The sequence below is a fragment of the Pongo pygmaeus genome, chromosome 6, assembly GCF_028885625.2.
Source record: "Pongo pygmaeus isolate AG05252 chromosome 6, NHGRI_mPonPyg2-v2.0_pri, whole genome shotgun sequence".
NCBI lineage: Eukaryota > Metazoa > Chordata > Mammalia > Primates > Hominidae > Pongo > Pongo pygmaeus.
The window spans coordinates 113307501-113327500 of record NC_072379.2 but is presented as its reverse complement, the minus strand read 5'-3'; the positions used below and the strand labels follow the sequence as shown (position 1 = coordinate 113327500).

Sequence of the window (20000 nt, the reverse complement as noted above, 5' to 3'; positions counted from 1 at the left end):
CTGGCCAAATTCTGTTTCAACATTAATAGAATTTTTTTAACTTAAAACAGTAGCGTTTGATACAACATGTATATTATCATCTGTGATATAAATTGTCTGCCTTTAATCTAGCTAAAGAAAAGTATAAAGATTTTTTTGCAAGTTCTTTAATTAAAATTACACTAGAAAAAGAAAAGAAAAGGTTATCTTTCAGGGTGTTAGTTATATTACAGGCATGATATTGTAAAGACTGGTCATTTGCCATAATATAAAATCTCATGGAAAAAAATCAAGGTTAGCTCATGTAAAAACTCTCTGTAATAAAATCATATCTAATTGGGAGTTTGGTCTAACCTACATTGGGAAAAACTTAGATCTGACTACTCTGGGATATTCAAATGCATATGATGTGGTCTAAAAGTTATAAAAATATAAGTGATAAGTACATTAAACTACAGCAATCCTTCCTGGGTTATCAATAATTGCCACTGTTTAAAACAATCTAAAATATCATGTATCTCCATTAGTTATTGTATGGCTAAGACAGTAAAATGCAGCCTGAAAGACCCAGAATCTGCTCAGTACTCAATGTAACACACCAGAAATCTGAGAAGAGTCCATTAAGTGAGCATTTAACAAACCTGTATTTCTAACTGTTGCACCACCTGCATTTGCACTCGACACTGAGCAGTGCTTCGGTCATCCAATGCGTGTTCATTGTTAAGGTGCCTAAACAAACAGAAGACACAAAACAGAATGTAAAGTGATGTCGATCTCAGTGGCATAGGCTACACTTAAAAAGCACTACACTGAAGTCAGATGTTTCTGTGCACTGGGAAAACAGAAAGCCTTGAAACCATACAGAAAAAAGTTAAAGCTCCTTACGTGTTGTGTGAAAATTATTTATGTAATGTAAAGAGACTCTTCAAATGGCAGAAAATGTCACTGTCTCTAAGCTTACCTGTTATTACAAAAAATATTTCCCCAGACCATTTACAGAGTTGCAGTAGAAGTCATATTATTTATGCCATTTTTTTAAAAAAGAACAGCTTGCAAATCTATGAACCAAAAGCAATTCTGAAGAGAACAAAAGCAATTTTCTATTTCATTGTTAGAACAGTTTGCTGTTTCTATGATGTATTTTAGTGAGCAATGTTTTATTTCATTGGGATGTGGTATGAATTAGGTAAAGATTGCAAATTATCATCCTGTGGAAACATCAATATTTATGAAGAATGATGATTTGCTGTTAGTAATAAAGAAACTTCATTGAAGATTTTGATCATTAGAATAATAAGATTGACATTTCATGTCCAGTGTTTAACTAGGAGACATTTGTCCTAATCTTATTTTTTAAATGGTGAAAAATAAATCATTCCAATGATCTTACTCTAACCTTGAATAGGCATTAGTCTACCATTATTATTTTTATACAATGTTTAAAGAGATCTCTTTAATGAGTGGTATGTTAATACACCAAAAGTAATTTAGTAAAGCAGCATCTCCAATGAACATGAAAACATTTAATAATATATACTCTGTAATTTGTAATATATAATGTCTTTGATGCTTCCCAAAATTAAAGAAAGTAATCTTCAAGTAATTCAATATCCTTTGGTGTATCTATTTCACCAATGGGCAAAGTAAGGCAACAATTTCAGAGATGTTCTCATCATTGCATACAAATGAAATGGCATATTGAAAAGAAATTCACAAAATTAAATAAGAATTTATATATTTATCCATGTGGGCTCAAGTATCATTTAGAATGATATAATAGTCTAAAAAGTTTATAATAGTCCTGGGTATACTGAATTCAACACATATATTTTTGTATCCATTCAAATTATTTACTTTTATTTCTTGAAGATCATAATGAGGCAGAAAAAATATAAGACACATACATGTAAAACATATGAAGAGTAATGAAAGTCATGTTGCTGATAAAAACTAATTTTATTATAAACAAAAGGTTTATTTATTTATATACCTAGGTTCAACAATCAGAAACCTTTGTTTTGCCTATACCTTGATAAATTAAACCAGTTTGTTTTAATACTTCCTTATTGATCATAACAACAAAACCTCCATGTATCTTGCCACAATGTCAGTCTTGGTTGAAGAGAAATTGTGGACTATAATAGCAAGGTGGATAAGGTCAAGCTGAAGGAGTGTGGCTGGAGTGCAGGGGACGCACTTCCACTATACCTGTCTGCTCTCTAAGCTCAGCTCAGGTTTGTTCTGCTGTGAACCTGTGAGGCAGATTAACATTCACTCATGCTCTCTGTGAAGGAGGTATGGAATGTGAGAGTAAGCCAGAGGTTAGTTAACAGAAAGTGTCACCAATTCCTAAATAACAAGACTACATTTAAAAATTGTTTCTCAGGGTTTTTTCCCCCAAAATTTAAATGAACAGTAAGACAATTTTCTACCAGCATAATACAGTTGGTGTGTTGTTTTCTTAAGGCTTCATATTGCTGTGTTTCTGTAAGATTTTTTTTTTCACCATGAACTCTTGGAGAACACAAACATATTTATTCCATATCAGAAAAAATGATGCATATTTTCAAAAATGCTTCAGTTATACACTGAGATTAGGGTGTAAATGCAGGAAGCTAGATAAGTAGAATGTACAGGTCTGCAATAAAAGGCATAGCCAGTATAACATTTTCGTGTGAAATCACTTTTTAAAATGATTTTTTACACTTGTTTACTGCTTAGTGATAATCATGATCTTATATTTAAAGAACTAAAAAAAAGTACAAAATGTTTGCATTATATACTTGGGTCTTAGAGACCTATTCAATTTATCTATGCAGCTTTTATTAGAATAGAGACTGTAGACTACAATAATAGTCAATGAGGTTTTGTCTTGATTGAATTTTTCAGTGGAACACAAAAGAACCTTGCCATTAAAATAGTCCTTTATTCTCCTGTATGAAGGCGAAAGGTTTTTAAAGTGTTGTGATGTTCAGTAATGAGCCTCTATCTAAATTATCATTGGTGACAAACTCACAAAGCACTTTTCGAGGACACATAGTTATGAAATGCCAGAGCTGCCACTTTCTTTCCTGTAATTATAGGCTAGCTTGCAGCCCTTCAATGATCATTTATAGAACAGCCTCCAGTGGATTACTGAGAACTTGAAAAACACATACATACCTCTGCCACATCTCCCTTCTCCTTTCCTTGCTATTGTTTACCAGTGATATGTAAAAGAATAGTGCCTATTCATTCCCTCTACTTAATTATGCCAATCAAAGTACAGAAATAGTGTCAGATATAAATACAATGTAATAAGACTAAATAAATAGGCTAAGTATTAACATTAAATTATGAATTTATGTATTTATGACTATTTTGTGCCCAAATTATTCTCTTTTATGTTTTTATAACTATCTCAGGTACTACATATTACTGTTCAAAAATTCTCTATGATTTATAAATCAAGAATGAGATAATACTGAAAAATGAGAGGATTGGTGGATTTTCTCAGTCAGTGCCTAATTGCTGTTTCAAAATGCATATGCAAAGGGACATTTCATTAATCATTTAATCATGTCCCTTGCAGGAAGTTGGAACTAATGTTGCAAATACCCTTTTCATATGAATGCTTCAGAATACTATCTTATGCATTTGATATATTGCCTATGTCATAAATTACGGCTGCTTCAAAAGGACCAAGTGGGGTTGTTATCCCTGAAGATGCTTGTTACAAAACCTTTATTAAGTTTCTTTTTTTACTTATTGGTAGTTCTATTTCACAGCTTCATACTAGCCAACAATAATACTCTTTCTGATGGCAAAGGTCTGTAAATTACCCATGCAATCACTAACACCATTTCACAGGCCTGTTCTACTTCTACTGGTCTGCTAACAAGGCGATTACACACAAATTACTGAATGCCTATGAAATATTTAAATGCATTCTACTCTACTATGCATTAATAAGAGCAAAGCAAGCTCTGGAATTCTGGTTAGCTCCAGTCCCTAATGTCCCCTAATGAGCCTCTTACCGAGACTGCAGTTCAAACAGAGAGGTGAAGAAAAAATGCAAAGGGTGCCTTCAGAAAGGCAGCACTGAACAAACATTGTGTGAGCCAGTTCTAATTTATGGGTCACTTTATAGGTATATTGATTTTTGTTTTCAAAATGGAATAAATGATGTGGTCAACTGACGTTCTTTCACAACTGCATGGAATCTGTGTGCTAGGTAGGTAGTATCAACTAGAAAAAACGTAAATAAGCAGTCAAATTCTTTCTAAAAACAATTAAGCAAGCACTTCAGGAAGACAAAAAGTAGGAAAGGATCCTTCCAATTTATTTAATGCATACTTCTCTTTAACGAAGGTTTTATAGATGATTATGAATGTATGTTGTAACTTCAATTATATACAATCCAGATTAGTGATTCAATTTTAACCTTTGGATTTTTCAAATTCATTTAAAGTTGTAGCATTTTATAAGCTAAAAAGGGATCAGATTTAAATCCAAGTATGTCAAAGACTGTTTTAACAAAATGTTTCACTTGCATATCACTGGTGTTTGATTTATTTTGCATCAAGCTTTTTATGTTTAAACACTGACAGGAGTTTAAATACAAAATGTTAGCTGTCACTATTCATTTAGTTGATTACATGAGATGCCTTAGTTTTGAGAGATGGGGGCACTGTCACCAAAAGAAACAACATTCTGACAAGTTCAAAGAATGCCTTCTTGAGGTCATAATTTTGTAGCCATGCTGCCTAGTCAAAGACAAAGAAATAGACAATACACATTAAGTAAGAGCATAATTTTTAGAGTAGTCAGCTGCAATGAAAAAGAAAACAAATTTCTATTAAATAAACTACTCTGTTTCCACTATGTTTTCTATTGCTCTTCATATAGTATCAAGCCTTAAAAATTTAGTCTGTAATAAATTTAACTCATTTACACCCATCTACTAATTAATCTTTAATACATTAATATCTTTATAGACACTAGCCATCCTGCCTTTCTTAAAGGAGAGTATTTCCACCTTTGTATCTCAGACCATGTTTTGTGTGTTGGCATCTATGCATGCAGGTTCAAGAACACTTGTCCGCTAAATGGAATGTTATATTGTAAACCTTTTGGCTTAAGCTCTAAAAGTCAATCCATCTATATGCAAGCTGACTTAGTTCCAATGGAATGATAATTAATTTTGCAGACAAACTACTCTAAAGTTTTGTCAGATGTTATTACTCTTTGACATTTATAAGATAGTAATGAAGAACTAGTATTAAATGCTTTTAGTGATCTAGTGAGATACTCAATTAGTGGTCAGGAAAAATGGTTAGCTTCTGTCAACACCTACTTTACAGTAAAACTCAAAAATTTTCCTCAACACTTTTTTATCCTGGACTTCCTTCATCATTTTGTATTTTCTGCTTTCATCTTGCTGTTACAAATAACTACTTCTAACTTAGTCTGAATTTTTTTTATCCAATTGAAAAGAGTGCCTCAATTAAAGAGTATGTAAGAATTAAAGAATATATAAGAATAAGAATATATAACATAAATATATACAATACATAAATATATATAATATACAGGTACATATATATGTATTATACATAAGCAACTGTCCTATAATGGCTTCTCATTTGGTGCAAGATAAAAATAGAGGGATTCCACCAGTTTGTTTTGAGAGGTAATGTGAAAAAAAATAATTTGGGACTCATTATATTTTCTATTATTCTTTTTAATTTAATATATGTCAGCTAAATAGTAAAAATGAATGATTTCCTGTTATTTCAAACCAAAAGATAAGTTATCTGATATCAAATTAAGGCTGAAGCTTAAAATTTATTTCTAGTGTATACTAGAACTAAAAATGCACAATAATATTTTCCTAAAAAACTTTTATAATAAACCCTGGATATACAATTTTGGAAGAACGGATACACAAAAAAATGAGAATTAAAAATCTTTCACAGCTTTTTAATTTACCTATCTTTTCCTCCCCAAATCCTCTATTTTCTCCACTATTACAGAGGGAAACAAACTCCTCTGAGAATTCTGTATAAGTGATTATGCTTTCCTTCTTCATTATCACTTCCCACACAGATGCTAAATAAACTTTTTTTGAATAACCGAAGTTAATTCATTTAATGAGATATTTTCTTTCTTTTCAAATTTCTAACACATTTTCAAGAAGACAATGCCACTATGGAAAGTATATCTAATCGATATTTCACTTCGGTCAGTATACTTACATTAGCTCTATTAACAGAATTTATCACAGATCTTTGAGTTAGTGAATCTAAAGCATATCAAAACAAAAATGGACTTAAAAAAAAAAGGCTTTAAAACCTCCTGTCATTAGTTCTGTCATCCCTATAAAGTTAATGGGTTGGAAAAATGGTCAGTCTTTGGAACCAAAGTTGATATTTAATTGAAAGGAAATGCTTTTTTAATTGTAATTTCTTTGCTTTTTTAAAAAAAACAGTGGCATGAATATGAAAGAAGACTAAGGTAAAATGAGGGTTCATATTCGTCTGGTTGTTAGTAATAAAAACATAAATATTTGAGATAAATTAAATGCTTCTTTCAATTTGCTATAAACAAAATCATACTAAAGGAAAATATGTATTTTTCCCCTAAAGATTTATTTTGAATTTTGTCAGAAAGAACAATTTGGAGCAATAAAATGCATGGTGAGTGGGTTGGTCCTATGGCATAATTTGCCATTCTTTAAAAAAAAGTAACAATAGCCCTTTACATAATTTTAATGACAAGGAATAATACATTGATAAGGACTAATGTATTCACACGAGGAAATGGGAAGTAATTTGTTAAAATAACATCCCTATGTTCTTTCTTTGCTTTAACAATTTTTTTTTTTTTTTTTTTTAGAGAAGAAAACTTCAGCAAAGCTACCTAACATTTTTTAATGGTCTCTTTGCTTATAATCAGTTTCATACCCAAGGAAATGGCAGCTCACAACTGTTTTGATAAAAGAAAAGTGTAAATTTTCATTTAAGGCCATTTACAAAGAGCCATAGTGGTATATGAAGCAAATTTTCTCTTAATTAGTTAGAAATGATAAAAGGTTAAAAAAATCTTTGTGGAAGTCTTACTGTAATTCATTTATAAAGTTATTGTGATGCCAAGTACTTGTGCCTGGTTGTTAAGGTGCTTTTGTTCTATACCCTATAGTCAGTCTTCCATTTGTAAACACATCTTTTTGATGTTTCTGCCAACATCCTGGCAACAAAGCAGTGCAATTTCAAATGAGCTAATTAACTTAATTGTTGATGAAGCATGAAACAGTTCACTCACCCTGTTAGCTGCACCATGACAACATAAGAGTCTCAGCCTGTGAAGTTACTCATCTCCATAAGCCTATCTGTAGCTCTCTGTTTAGATCTCTTGTATACCAGAATTGTGTAAGGAAAACATTTCATGAAAGATGAAGATTTTCACTTGAAAAAGAACCCCTTATGATTTTTTTTAAATAAAATATTCTATTAAAAATTAAGAATACACAAAGTTTTGGTTTTAAGCTAGAGAAGCCATGTAATCTGTTATACAAACATATAGCCATGTGTGTTTCTTGAAGTTTCTGAGGGCAAAAAGTAACAATGTAAATGAAATGTAGTTTTTTAAAAAATTTTAGCCAGTATAAACTTTCATTTTTAATTCTTGTAGTTACATGTATATACTAAATACTACTATTTTAAAAAATATATAAAGCCTGTAATTAAAAAACAAACCTTCAAAATATGTTTACTGAAATATATATTATAAAATATATATATTTATATATTATATATTATAAAAATATATATATTTATATATTATATATTATAAAATATATATATAATATTTATATATTATATATTATACATTATATATTATATATTATATATAATAATATATATATTAGGATGACTCACATAATATTAATTAGAAACTTAAGAGAATTCTATTTTATAAATAGGTCTGTTATAAATGTCTCCAATGATTAATGATATATTATTGTAGGCTAATATTTTTCATTCATTCAAAAATCTTTACTAAACCATTTCTAAAATATCTTAATGAAAAGACGAAGCCTGATCTTGCTAATCTACTTGTTGGAACCCACAAAAATCTTGAAGTATGTCTTATAATGGACTTTTACCTTCCTCCTTCATCTTTTGTTTATTTTCAATGTGCCTAAAATGCCCATACAATCCAGTCACCACCCCCCACCAAAAAAAGTAAAAAACCTACTTTAAAAACTGTCCAAAATCTTCACAAATGCTTTCACAGCCTGGCCATTTGCAAACTCCATGGCCATAGAGAGTGTGAGAGGCCCCAGTCTCCTCATGTGACGAGCTGTAGCAAAAGAACACGACGTCAGATTCATCTCAAAAAGCTATAATCGTTGCAGGCTGCTAGCGCCTGTCAGGTTACGATCAGTGACAAACAGGTCAAAACAGGTCAATTCAGCTCAGAGCAGTCAGAAAAATTTAATCGTTCTATTGAATAGTTCAACTGCCAAGGCTAGATGATGTTCCAATTAGAGGAGAAATAGAGCCAAAGATGACTGTTAATAAAGGATGAAAAACTAAGAGGACTGTATAATATCATATGCTAATCCTGCCTTATGACCTTAATGTAACATTTTATCTCTAAATAAAAAATATATATTCATATATGGTCAAGTGAAAAAAAACCTTTATTTTTAAGAGAATAATAGGACAGCCATCATAAGATTTTGAAATGCTCTTTTTGAAGAAGATATGGACCTCTAGGATCATTTAAATTGTTTAATATTTATGTATAAACCACATATATTTCTACTAGTTACACCTGATTTAGAAAACTACTTTGGAACAGTATTAGTTAGCTTTATCTTTATATAATTATTGAAGACTTTTGATAAGTGAATCTTAGAGAGATCCCAGAGAAATCAACCAACTTTTGGAATACATAATCATCAAATTAATCTCAATTAAAACAACAGCATGAAAGCATTCAGGAGCATACCACTTTATACTAACAAAACCAAACAAGAAAAAGTTTCCATGATACTCAAATGAAGGCCAGAAACATCACTGAATTATAGAATTTTATTTTAAACTGTACTATAATTAAATATCTGTTTCTTTGGAAAACATTTGTTTATGAAAAAGAATTTGTTATGGAAAGGCAGATATTCATATTGCATAACAGAACACTATCAATCCACTACACTTACATATGAAGTTTGGAGCTATATATAAGCCTAAGCCATTATGTTAAGAATTCTACACTTAAATTTCATCTTTTAAAAACAGATTTTTCACACTGAGCAATATTTTAGCTTATGAACTATATGCAAATTACTTTAAAGGACTTGATTAGAGAGCAAGATGCCTAAATAAATGGAGCTAAAGGACAAATGTACATGAATGCTCCTTTTACAAATGCAATTTTTATACAACTAAAAACAGTAGTTAAAAATTAGATAACATATTTAATATTAATAACTGAAATCAAAAATTTTTCTTTGAAATTTTAGTTGAATTTAATCATAAAATTACCAACATGTTTATCTTTATATATTTACATATTTCATCATGCAACAATTAAAAAGGCAAACCAGATTTTCCATCATCTAGCTTATTATGCTTTTGTTTATATATTTATCTGTTCTTTGATTTCTAATTCATATGTTTGAAACATATAAGAGAGATATCCATGCATCTTTAATTATTTGAAATTAAAGAACTGATCTTTAGCTTAAAAAAATGTTCTCAGCAATCAGGTTAATCATAACATATTAGTCATAAAAATATATTGATACAATCATTCCACATGCACTCATGAAAAAATAAATTTCTTCAGGCAAACTCCCAAACTACATCCATCAAACTTTTGGTATTTGAACAGCTTTTCTGTAATACAAAGAATATAGGCCGGGCACGGTGGCTCACGCCTGTAATCCCAGCACTTTGGGAGGCCGAGGCAGGCAGATCACGAGGTCAGGAGATAGAGACCATCCTGGCTAACACGATGAAACCCCATCTCTACTAAAAAAAACACAAAGAAATTAGCCAGGCATAGTGGCGGGCGCCTGTAGTCCCAGCTACTCGGGAGGCTGGGGCAGGAGAATGGCAGGAACCCGTGAGGCGGAGCTTGCAGTGAGCCGAGATTGTGCACTCCAGCCTGGGTGACAGAGCAAGACTCTGTCTCAAAAAAAAAAAAAAAAAAAAAGAATATAATAAGATAAATAATCTAAAGATTTCTAATCTGTTGTTCTATACATTTTGTCCTTGTTCCAAGTACAAATTGTTCTTTTTTGTTGTCTCAATGGTGAAAATAAAATCTGAAAATAGATAAATATAGAATAAAGCTCATGAGATTTACCTGTCTCGTCTTGCATTTAGAACTGAAGACTGTCCATTCACTATGGAATGATGAGTTATTGGTGGTGATGCTTTGGAAGTGGTGGAGGAGGTAGTCGAGGAGGAATTGTTAGTAGTGAGGTCTAGCCCTCCATGTTTAATGCCATTGTCTTCCATACTGTGAACTCCAGTCACTTCTTTCCATAACTGCTGAATCTCAGCAGGACTTAAGCCAGCTATAAAATGAAAGAAAGCTTCACTAACATAACAAGGTTATGTAAAGTTTATATAATGAGCTTTGTGTTATTAATAGATTAATACCAACAACAACAGTGATGTTACCTGCATAAATTAATATACAACAAAAAATCACTTTTACACTATCAGCACCAAAGCTTTTGTCTTGAAAAAGAATCATTTATTTTCTAAAGAGTACCAATTTGGGAATAGTATGGAGAATAATGCCATATGAAATTACTGAGAATAATATCAAGCATTAAAAAAAAATCCCTGCATGTTCCATTTAAAAATTGAACTAGGGCCAGGCATGGTGGCTCACGCCTGTAATCCCAGCACTCTGGGAGGCTGAGGTGGGTGAATCACTTGAGGCCAGGAGTTCGAGACCAGCCTGGCCAACATGGTGAAACCCTGTCTCTACTAAAAATACAAAAATTAGTCAGGTGTGGTGTCACACACCTGTAAACCCAGCTACTCGGGAGGTTGAGGCGGGAGAATCGCCTGAACCTGGGAAGCAGAGGTTGCAGTGAGCTGAGATTGTACCACTGCACTCTAGCCTGGGTGAGAGTAAGACCCTGTCTCAAACAAAAACAAACAAACAAACAAATAAATAAATAAATACAAATACAAATTGAACTATTCAACTTTTAAGAGTAGTTTTTACTTATTGCTAGTATTAAGGTTTGTTTTTAAATCAGTGAGGAACTGAAAGAGAAATAGACTTCAAAATAATATCAAAATAAATAAATAAATAAATAAAAGGGAAAACAAAAATGCCAGGGAAAAACAGTGAACACTCAACTCAAAAAAACAGGAGATTTGACAATTATCTCTTCATTTTGATATTTCTCAGAGGGATGAACTAAATAACTAAATTTAATTTTGGTGTCTTAAATAAACCAATATGTTTACTTAAGTGGATCAGTTAAGAAGATAATATCTAAACTTCTCCTTCATTTATGACTGATAGAGTAAATCAACTACTCATTTTAAACAATTCCCTGGTTCAGGTTATGCAAATTTACTTGAATTATACAACAATAAAAATAGAAAAGCGGGATATAATCCTTTAGTTTTTAACTATGAATTTGAAATAAAGTATTGAGAGACTATTGCTTACAGTATTTGACTTACAAAATAGTACTGTGTCTTTGTATATTTTTTATAGACCTTGTGCTTTTTAATCCTCAGTACAAACTAATAGAGGTATGATTAAACAATTCATGGAAAAGGAAACAAACTAAGAGAGAAGTTAAAAAATAGTCCAAGATCGCATAGCTTCTGCATGGTAAAGTTGTGATTTAAATCCAGGCAGTCTGGCTTGAGTATCTTTGCTCTTAAAATACTATATTAAGAAAATATTAAAACTACTGAATAAATAAGTACAGGAAAAAATGAAGAGAGTATTTACTATATTCTGGCATTTTACTAAGAGCTTTACATTTATAATCTTAGTTAACCTCACTTGAGGTTAGAAATCATTATATTTTACAAGAAGGCTCAGAAACATTAAATATGTTGCCCCAAATCACTCAATTTATGATCCGTGGGCAGAATTCAAACTCAATGTTCTGTAGCTCCAAAATCCATGTTCTTAATTACTATGTGCACCTATAACATCTAATATAAAGATGAAAGTACAACTCAAACTACCTCTCCCAACCGAACATACATCTACATTAGATTCTATAGTAATGTAAGAGATGTGTGGGGTGAAGCAGGTTGGAATAGGCACGGGAGATGGGGCAAGATAACAGAATATGATGGTGAGAAGAATGAACTCTCTCACCCCAATCCCTGCAAATGGAAAAATCCCTGATCTAGATATCACTATATCTAAGTATTGGCAAGTAGCCAATAGGAACAGAAGAATTCTCACTGTTCCAAACATAACTTCTTGTTATATTATTCATCACAGCATTAACCTTAAATTGCTATGCCTATCACAATTTCGTACAGGTAGTTTTACTGAAGGCTATCATTTCAGTGATTCTGGCTTCTTGAGATTTAAGACAAGGACTGAGCCTAAAGAAAAAACAGGATAATTCGGGTTTCCAAAGTTACTACAACCCATTTTTTTCCCATAAAAAAAGAAAGTGGCTTTATAAAGAAAGGTTTCTCTGTTATATAGGAAACTACTTTTTATATAAAGATCTATAATTATTGCTTTAACCCAGAATTCTGAAACTTTTCTGACCGTAAATTTTGATTATCTGTTGGTGTATGTTAGGTGTCCCAACAGGAAAACTTCATTAGCAAATCCTTTTTCATGATAGCACCAACATGTCTTCTGCATTAGAACTTTCACCATCTTACCAGCTGCCTCTCTGCTCTATTGTCAGCTCTTGCCTGGATCACAGCTATAGCCTTCCAACTGTCTTCCTGCTATTACCTTGCCTTGAATATATGAATTTACTCTTCATGGAGTATCCAAGTATTCTCTCTATAAATGTAAATTAGGTCATGTCGCTTCCCAGGCAAGGCCTCCAAAGGCTTTCGAGAATACTTAGAAGAAAACAAAATGAGAAAACAACAACAACAAAAAAAACAACCTTTACTATAGCCTATGGGGCACTGCACTTATTATCTGGCTCTTGCCTGTCTCTCTGATCTCATCTACCGCCCTCTCTTCACTTTTCATTCTGTTATACCAGCCTTCTGCTGCTTCTCAAATGTATCAAACATTTGCTTCCTTTCCAACCTTTGCTCTGGCTGTTCCCACAACCTGTTCTTGGCTTCCTCCCTCCCTTTACTTAGATGGTTCAAAGTTCATCTCCTCTAAGTTTCCAACCATACTATCAACCCCTGCCCCTCCCCACCCTCCCTTCTAGCATTCCTTAACTCCTCATCCTGCTTTTTTTTTTTAAATCATGTATCAGTTTCTGAAACCATTTAATCTATCTATCTATCTATCTATCCAGTCTACATCTTGTTATCACCAGTCTCCCTCTAATACAACTGCAGTTTTATAAGAGTAGGAATTTCTTGTTTTACTGGTATATCTACACTGCCTTGAACAGTGCCTGGCATGTGCTCAATAAATATTTGTAGATTCCATTGATTATAATAGAGTCATACATTTCTCGAAGACATGTTGGTGCCCACATGGAAGCTGTGTGACTCTTAAAGGGCATACTCTATATGAATATTGCTACAATACCAGTGTCTAAAGAATTATATATGGCACTAGTTGCTTCTAACATAGATTGAGTGGCTAACAACATTTTATATCTCAGTTAAAGACTCTTAGATGGTTTTAGAGATTATACCAACTAACGATGTTACTGGTAACTCAGTTTTTGGATTTTATTAATAATTTAGTTATGTAAGTATCCACTTGCCTTCTAAAAGTAGATTTCTATGATACTATTCATTTGTACTGAAAATTAGTGATATCACCGTGCTATTGCAATAAGATAACAAATGTTAGGCAGTTAGTAGGCCCTCAATAAATATTAGATGAATAAATGACCTGTTCAAATAATCCAAATAATGTGTCTTAATTAAAAATAGGAAGAAACAGTGTTAAATTATATAATAGATAAGAGGCAGATAATAAAAGAAGTCAAAAAATTCCTTTTAGCAGCAGTGTATCCTCAAATGTCTGCATATTAGAATCACCTGGGCATATTTTAAAATCTCTAAAGGCCTTACCACAACCCACACCAATAAAACCACAATTTTAGAGGGGAAACACAGGCATTAGTAGTTTTTGAAGCTCCAAAGGTGATTCCAATGCACAGATAATTTTGGGGGGAAATTTTTAAAAAGAAAACTATTACCTTGCTCTTGGGACAAAGCTTTCAACCTAAAAATTGCTCAGCTCTTTTATATGCTTACAAAACTACTTGTGAAATGTGAAACAGCTAGCCAATGGATTTTGTACAATTTTGAAAGTTTTATGAGCTTTGAAGTCTTGAAGGTTTGCAATAATTAATCTAGATTATTTTTGAGGCAGTAATATAACAAGTTCAGTATTTCCGAAACAGTGTTCTATGGAACAGTAGTCTTATAAATGCTGTTAATCTAAGAGATCTGTGGTCTCTATCTTGGAGACTTATTATTCATGTAAAATAGTTCTGAGATGTGTAGTAACAAGGAAAACTTGAATCTCATTTTGAAATCAGCGTTTCCAATTATATTTGAGGAAGAAAAACCCAAGAAACTCTTTACAATTACACTAGTTTGCGTAAGTTTTAAATACCAGGTGTAAGCTTCGGAGTTACCAACTGATCCCTAGCCCATAACCCTCCCCAGTCTTTCTATTTGAAAATCCCATGTAACCTTATCTGGTTTCTTAAACTTCCCATGTTCAAAACTAAGCTCCTGTTTATACAGCCCCCTCCCTCAACCCCAACTCAGTCCCCTTTAGAGTTTTCTTCGTCTCTGTTTTATTTAACCGATACTTACATAGTGCTTTTGATATGGCAGACATTCTTCTAAGTGCTTCACATATGATATCTAATCTAATACCCCAAACCATTATTATCATTATTATTGCTCTTATTATCCCTATGTTAGAGATGGGGACACTAAGGCAAAGAAAAGGCCTTGCTCTAGAGCTACTCTGTCGCAGAGATTCCTCTCATTTTCAGGTCATTACTCATTAACCCTTTTCTCAGGACTCCTTCTGAGGGTCACCCTATTTTCCTATTGTTATTTAGGTTCTTCCTATTCTTGCCTTTATTTCTCTCCTTAGCACTCACCACTATATATTTTACTTAACTTATTTATCGTCTGCCTTCTACACTAAAATGCATGTTTTATGATGGCAGGGATTTTTGTCTGTTTTCTTCACTGCTGTATTCCCAGTGTCTATAAGAGTGCCTGCAGTCAGTGAAAGCTCAAAGAATATTACTTGAAAGAGTTTTAAAATTTGGCCAGAACACTCGTGTACTGGCAAACATACTCTGGGAATCTGTGGACTAGACTATTATGATTAATAGACAACTTTTATCTTAAGTGAAGATTATTCGGTTTCTCTTATTTCAAGGATATAGATACTAGTAGTGCCAAAAAGTTTTGTAATTATGCAATTTTAAAATTCCGTGGCCACAAAAAATTGGGAATCCCTATTCCACTTTTGGATGATAACTTGGGCTTGTGCTTATTCACTGCCAGCACCACAAATATTAAAAGGTTTTTACCACAGGAGCTGAGTAAACGAAAGGGTAATTCCTTAATCAAATTGCCTATCATACCACAGATAATACAACTTAATAATAATTCTTTTTTTTTTTTTTTTTTTGAGACGGAGTCTCGCTCTGTCACCCAGGCTGGAGTGCAGTGGCGCGATCTCGGCTCACTGCAAGCTCCGCCTCCCGGGTTCACGCCATTCTCCTGCCTCAGCTTCTCCGAGTAGCTGGGATTACAGGCGCCCGACACCACGCCCTGCTAATTTTTTATATTTTTAGTTTCACCGTGGTCTCGATCTCCTGACCTCGTGATCCGCCCACCTTGGCCTCCCAAAGTGCTGGGATTACAAGCGTGAGCCACTGCGCCCAGCCAATAATAATTCTTAAGACAGAGTCTCGCTGGAGTGCAATGGCATGATCACAGATCACTATAGCCCTGACCTCCTGGGCTGAAGTGATCTTCCCTCCTGAGCCTCCCAAGTAGCTGGGAGGTGACCGACCACAGGCATACGGTCATCATGCTCAGCTAATTATTTTATTTTTTGAAAAGACAGGGTCTCACTATGTTGCCCAGGCTGGTCTTGAACTCCTGGGCTGAAGTGATCCTCCAGCCTCAGCCTCCCAAATTGCTGGGATTACAGGTGTGATCCACTGTACCTGGCCTAATAATAATTCCTTAATCCCACATTCAGAGTTTGTGGAGTATCTACAAGATGACAAGCACTGTGCTAAGAATTAATTAAAATTAATTCATATCTAGATTATACGTACTTAAGGCACACGAAGTTTAAAAATGTCTACGCTAGTTTCAACACAGCTTTGAAAATGCTGCTAAGGTGATTTTTACTTATTACTAAAATAAGTAAAAAGCAATTTTTATTAGTAAAAAATCTCCTTAGCAGCTTTTTTACACTCAAAAAAAAAATTTTTTTTTCAATGTCATTTCTTTTTCTGTGTCCAGTAATTGATTTTTAAATGTTAAACAAATAATTGTATATATTATGATGCAAAGTATGTATACCGTTAATTTTTAACTAACTTATTTAGTGATACGCTACTTATTTTCTAAGGTTACTTATAATTTAAAATAATAAAAGTGAGTTTTGGTAGAAACATTTGTATTATATATATTCTGTTAAGCCAAATTGATATTTAATATTTGAATTTGAATCACTGAGATATTACTATGTACTTTTCAGTTTCCATCTTAAATTTTATATTTTAAGATGTGAAACTTAAAAACTAGTATACATATATGGCCAGAATAATTGAATCACAGAAAAGGGTATATATTACAAAAGTAAACTTCCCTACCAGCCTTGACCTCTGGATACCCATATCTCTTCTTCAGAAAAGAGTTCCAGTTTCTGGAGTATCCTTCAGAGATCTGGGTGTTCATTTATAATTTGACTAACTCAACATATTATTGATTTATATTTGACTAGAGGTCTACTGTCACCTACAGATACAATGCCCATCTTTAAAATGCCTGTCTAATGAGAGGTGAATTAAATACACACTTTGTCCAAATGTCAAATTTAGCAGAAGTAGGTATTCAGCTGAAACTGAGATCAAAGATAAATTACCTTCACCAAAGAAGGAACTTCTGGGATATGTGAATACATCTGATATTAAGAAAAATTAGTACTATCATTTTTTATAGGTTGCATTTTAAAAGCTTGATTGATACTCTATTACAAAACCAATGATGTTTCCTTTTTCTCATCATATTTTAATATGGCAAAGTTGACACACTGCTTTCGAGTCTTCCTCTCAAGATGTGAAGAATTGCCAAATAAAACTTTAAAAAAAGACTTATGAGATAAATGGAATTAAATTCATTTTAATGTTATACATTCTAGTTCACAAAATAATTCTAAAAGAATTATAGAGTTATGATACAATTTAATCTCAATCTTTTTATATTTTTTCAAAAACTAACTCAACACACTCAATATTTTTCTATATATGTAAGTATTTACTAGTTTTTTAAACATAAAATTAACAGCATTCACAGGTAGCTCGGCAGAGTTTTATACCTGCAATAATAAATGTACATTAAAACTTCAATTCAGTGATGAAATTTTAGCACATAAAGCACCAAATAAGTTTTTTTCCCCAAGTTACAAATGGAAAACTTTGATATTTGAAAGGGAATACTGACATGGTAATATTTTTGCATGACATGAACTGTTCGTATTGGTAATGTTGTTGCTACAATTACATACAATAGTAATCTATGCAAGCACAGGATCATTGATTAAGCAGTAAATCCAGGATGCCAGAAGTAAGCATTTGGCTACTTAGACTTCCATAAGCATAGAATGAAGCCAAAGCCAAATAGCTAATTTTGGCTGAATATTGCGCCCAAAGACTATCTTCGGCACAATTCTAACTCAGCCTAAAAAACATTATATTTTATTTCAAAATATTTCATTTTTAATTATTATTCAACCACTCTTATTCTGAGATTCTCTAGTTCTATAACGTGTTAATTCAGAAGAATGCTGGCTAGAATCTAGCATTCTCTGTTTGGTCTTTCAAATTGGTAATGAAAATCTTGTCTTTTAAATAACTTTTATAAATTAAAAAATATGTAAAAACTTTGAGTGACAGAAAATCATCACCACATGTATTCCTATCCATATAGTCATAGTAAATGTGTGAATATATTGTGGATTAGAGTACACAAATGTTTATCGGATGTCACAAACATATCAATGTTTAAAGTTAACTTCATCTTTCCTAACCAATAGACAATGATACTGGTTCATTAAAATGTTTCACTAAATTTCATTACTAGATAATATATAAACTATGTTATTTATATATTACATAGATTTATAATCAGTATATTATTCAAGATGGAACTATAAATCCATCCTTTCTATTTGACATATGTATGTATATACCTATATACCTATACTTATGTATATACCTATCTGTCTGTATACAAACCAAACATATACTTAGGAGATGGAAGTTTACTTGCCTAACTAAAATCCAATATTATAGTAATATTAATGATGACCTTAAATGATTAATATTTAAAATAATTTACACTAAGATGATAAATATAAAACTTTAGAGAGAAATGTAGGTAAATCTGCTATTCTACCAAAATTCTTATAATTTTGTTACTTCTCATTGTTATATACATATATTTTAATATAATTTAAGAAGCTGTAACTCTAAAAGTAGCATGAAGAAGTTGTGTTAAATTATAGGGATAAATAAAATATGACATAGTTTTAGGTCGAGTGCAGTGGCTAATGCCTGTAATCCCAGCACTTTGGGAGGCCGAGGCAGGCGGATCACTTGAGGTCAGGGGTTCGAGACCAGCCTGGTCAACATGGTGAAACCGTCTCTACTAATAATACGAAAATTAGCCAGGCGTGGTGGTGGGCACCTGTAATTGCAGCTACTCAGAAGGCTGAGGGAGGAGAATTGCTTGAACCCGGGAGGCGGAGGTTGCAGTGAGCTGAGTTAGCGCCACTGCACTCTAGTGTGGGTGACAGGGTGAGACTCCTCAAAAAAAAAAAAAAAAAGATACAGTTTTAAAGACACAATGAGAACATCATCCATCATTGCACATTAATCCTACTTAGTTTTTATATGGCTATTTTTCAAGGCTAATCAACCAACCAAAAACCTGGTACAAAGTGAACTGGAAAATGATAATAAAAATATTCAAAATACTTTTACCTTAACCTCTAACTAAGGAAGAAATGATTCAGGGCTTACACTGTACAACAAATATTTCTTTACTTTTTCCCACTCTGGTTTTGGGATTCCAGCATAGTACCATAACATTAGGTTCCTTTACTGTAGCTGGTGTATTCAACACACAATGAGCCTCCACAATGATATTTTTCACACTTAATCATCTAAATCGTAAAAAACAAGACAATGATGCCGGTTTGTGTGGCTTACATGGCAAAAACACAAACTTTGATCGGTGAACCAACTACATTTGTGGCCCTACAATTATTCAAATGGATTTTTTTAACCTATATTAATGAAAACATAGTTGAGTGATTTCATCTTTTTTCCTTTTTAAAATATAAATTTTCTGCTCAAAGACAGATGTTTTTAGATTTACTTTCCTTTCCCTAAATGTTTGCCATTTTCTCAGTTTATCTCTCATATATCTTATCAAGGATAAAAACAGAAGAAAAGGGAGAAACAAGGATTCTATGAAAATAAATTTTAATTTGAATTCAGGTAATTTCTATTTGAAAACTATTAGAATGATTATATCATTATAAGTTTAATTGTTCAGAGAGATGTTTTTTGCTTGTTTTGAAAGAAT

At 32.5% G+C, this 20000-nt stretch overlaps 1 protein-coding gene across 44 annotated transcripts in view; it reads right to left on the bottom strand.

Moving 5' to 3' along the window:
- Positions 1–20000, bottom strand: part of FOXP2 (forkhead box P2) — a 606462-nt gene that overhangs the window by 41096 nt on the left and 545366 nt on the right. For all 44 annotated transcript variants that reach the window (XM_063667746.1, XM_063667751.1, XM_063667775.1 and 41 more), the window contains 3 exons: positions 10339–10552; positions 8218–8322; positions 621–708 (listed from right to left, as the gene is read on the bottom strand). In XM_063667746.1, the coding sequence (XP_063523816.1) occupies positions 621–708; positions 8218–8322; positions 10339–10552 (407 nt within the window). The remainder of the gene's footprint in view (positions 1–620; positions 709–8217; positions 8323–10338; positions 10553–20000) is intronic.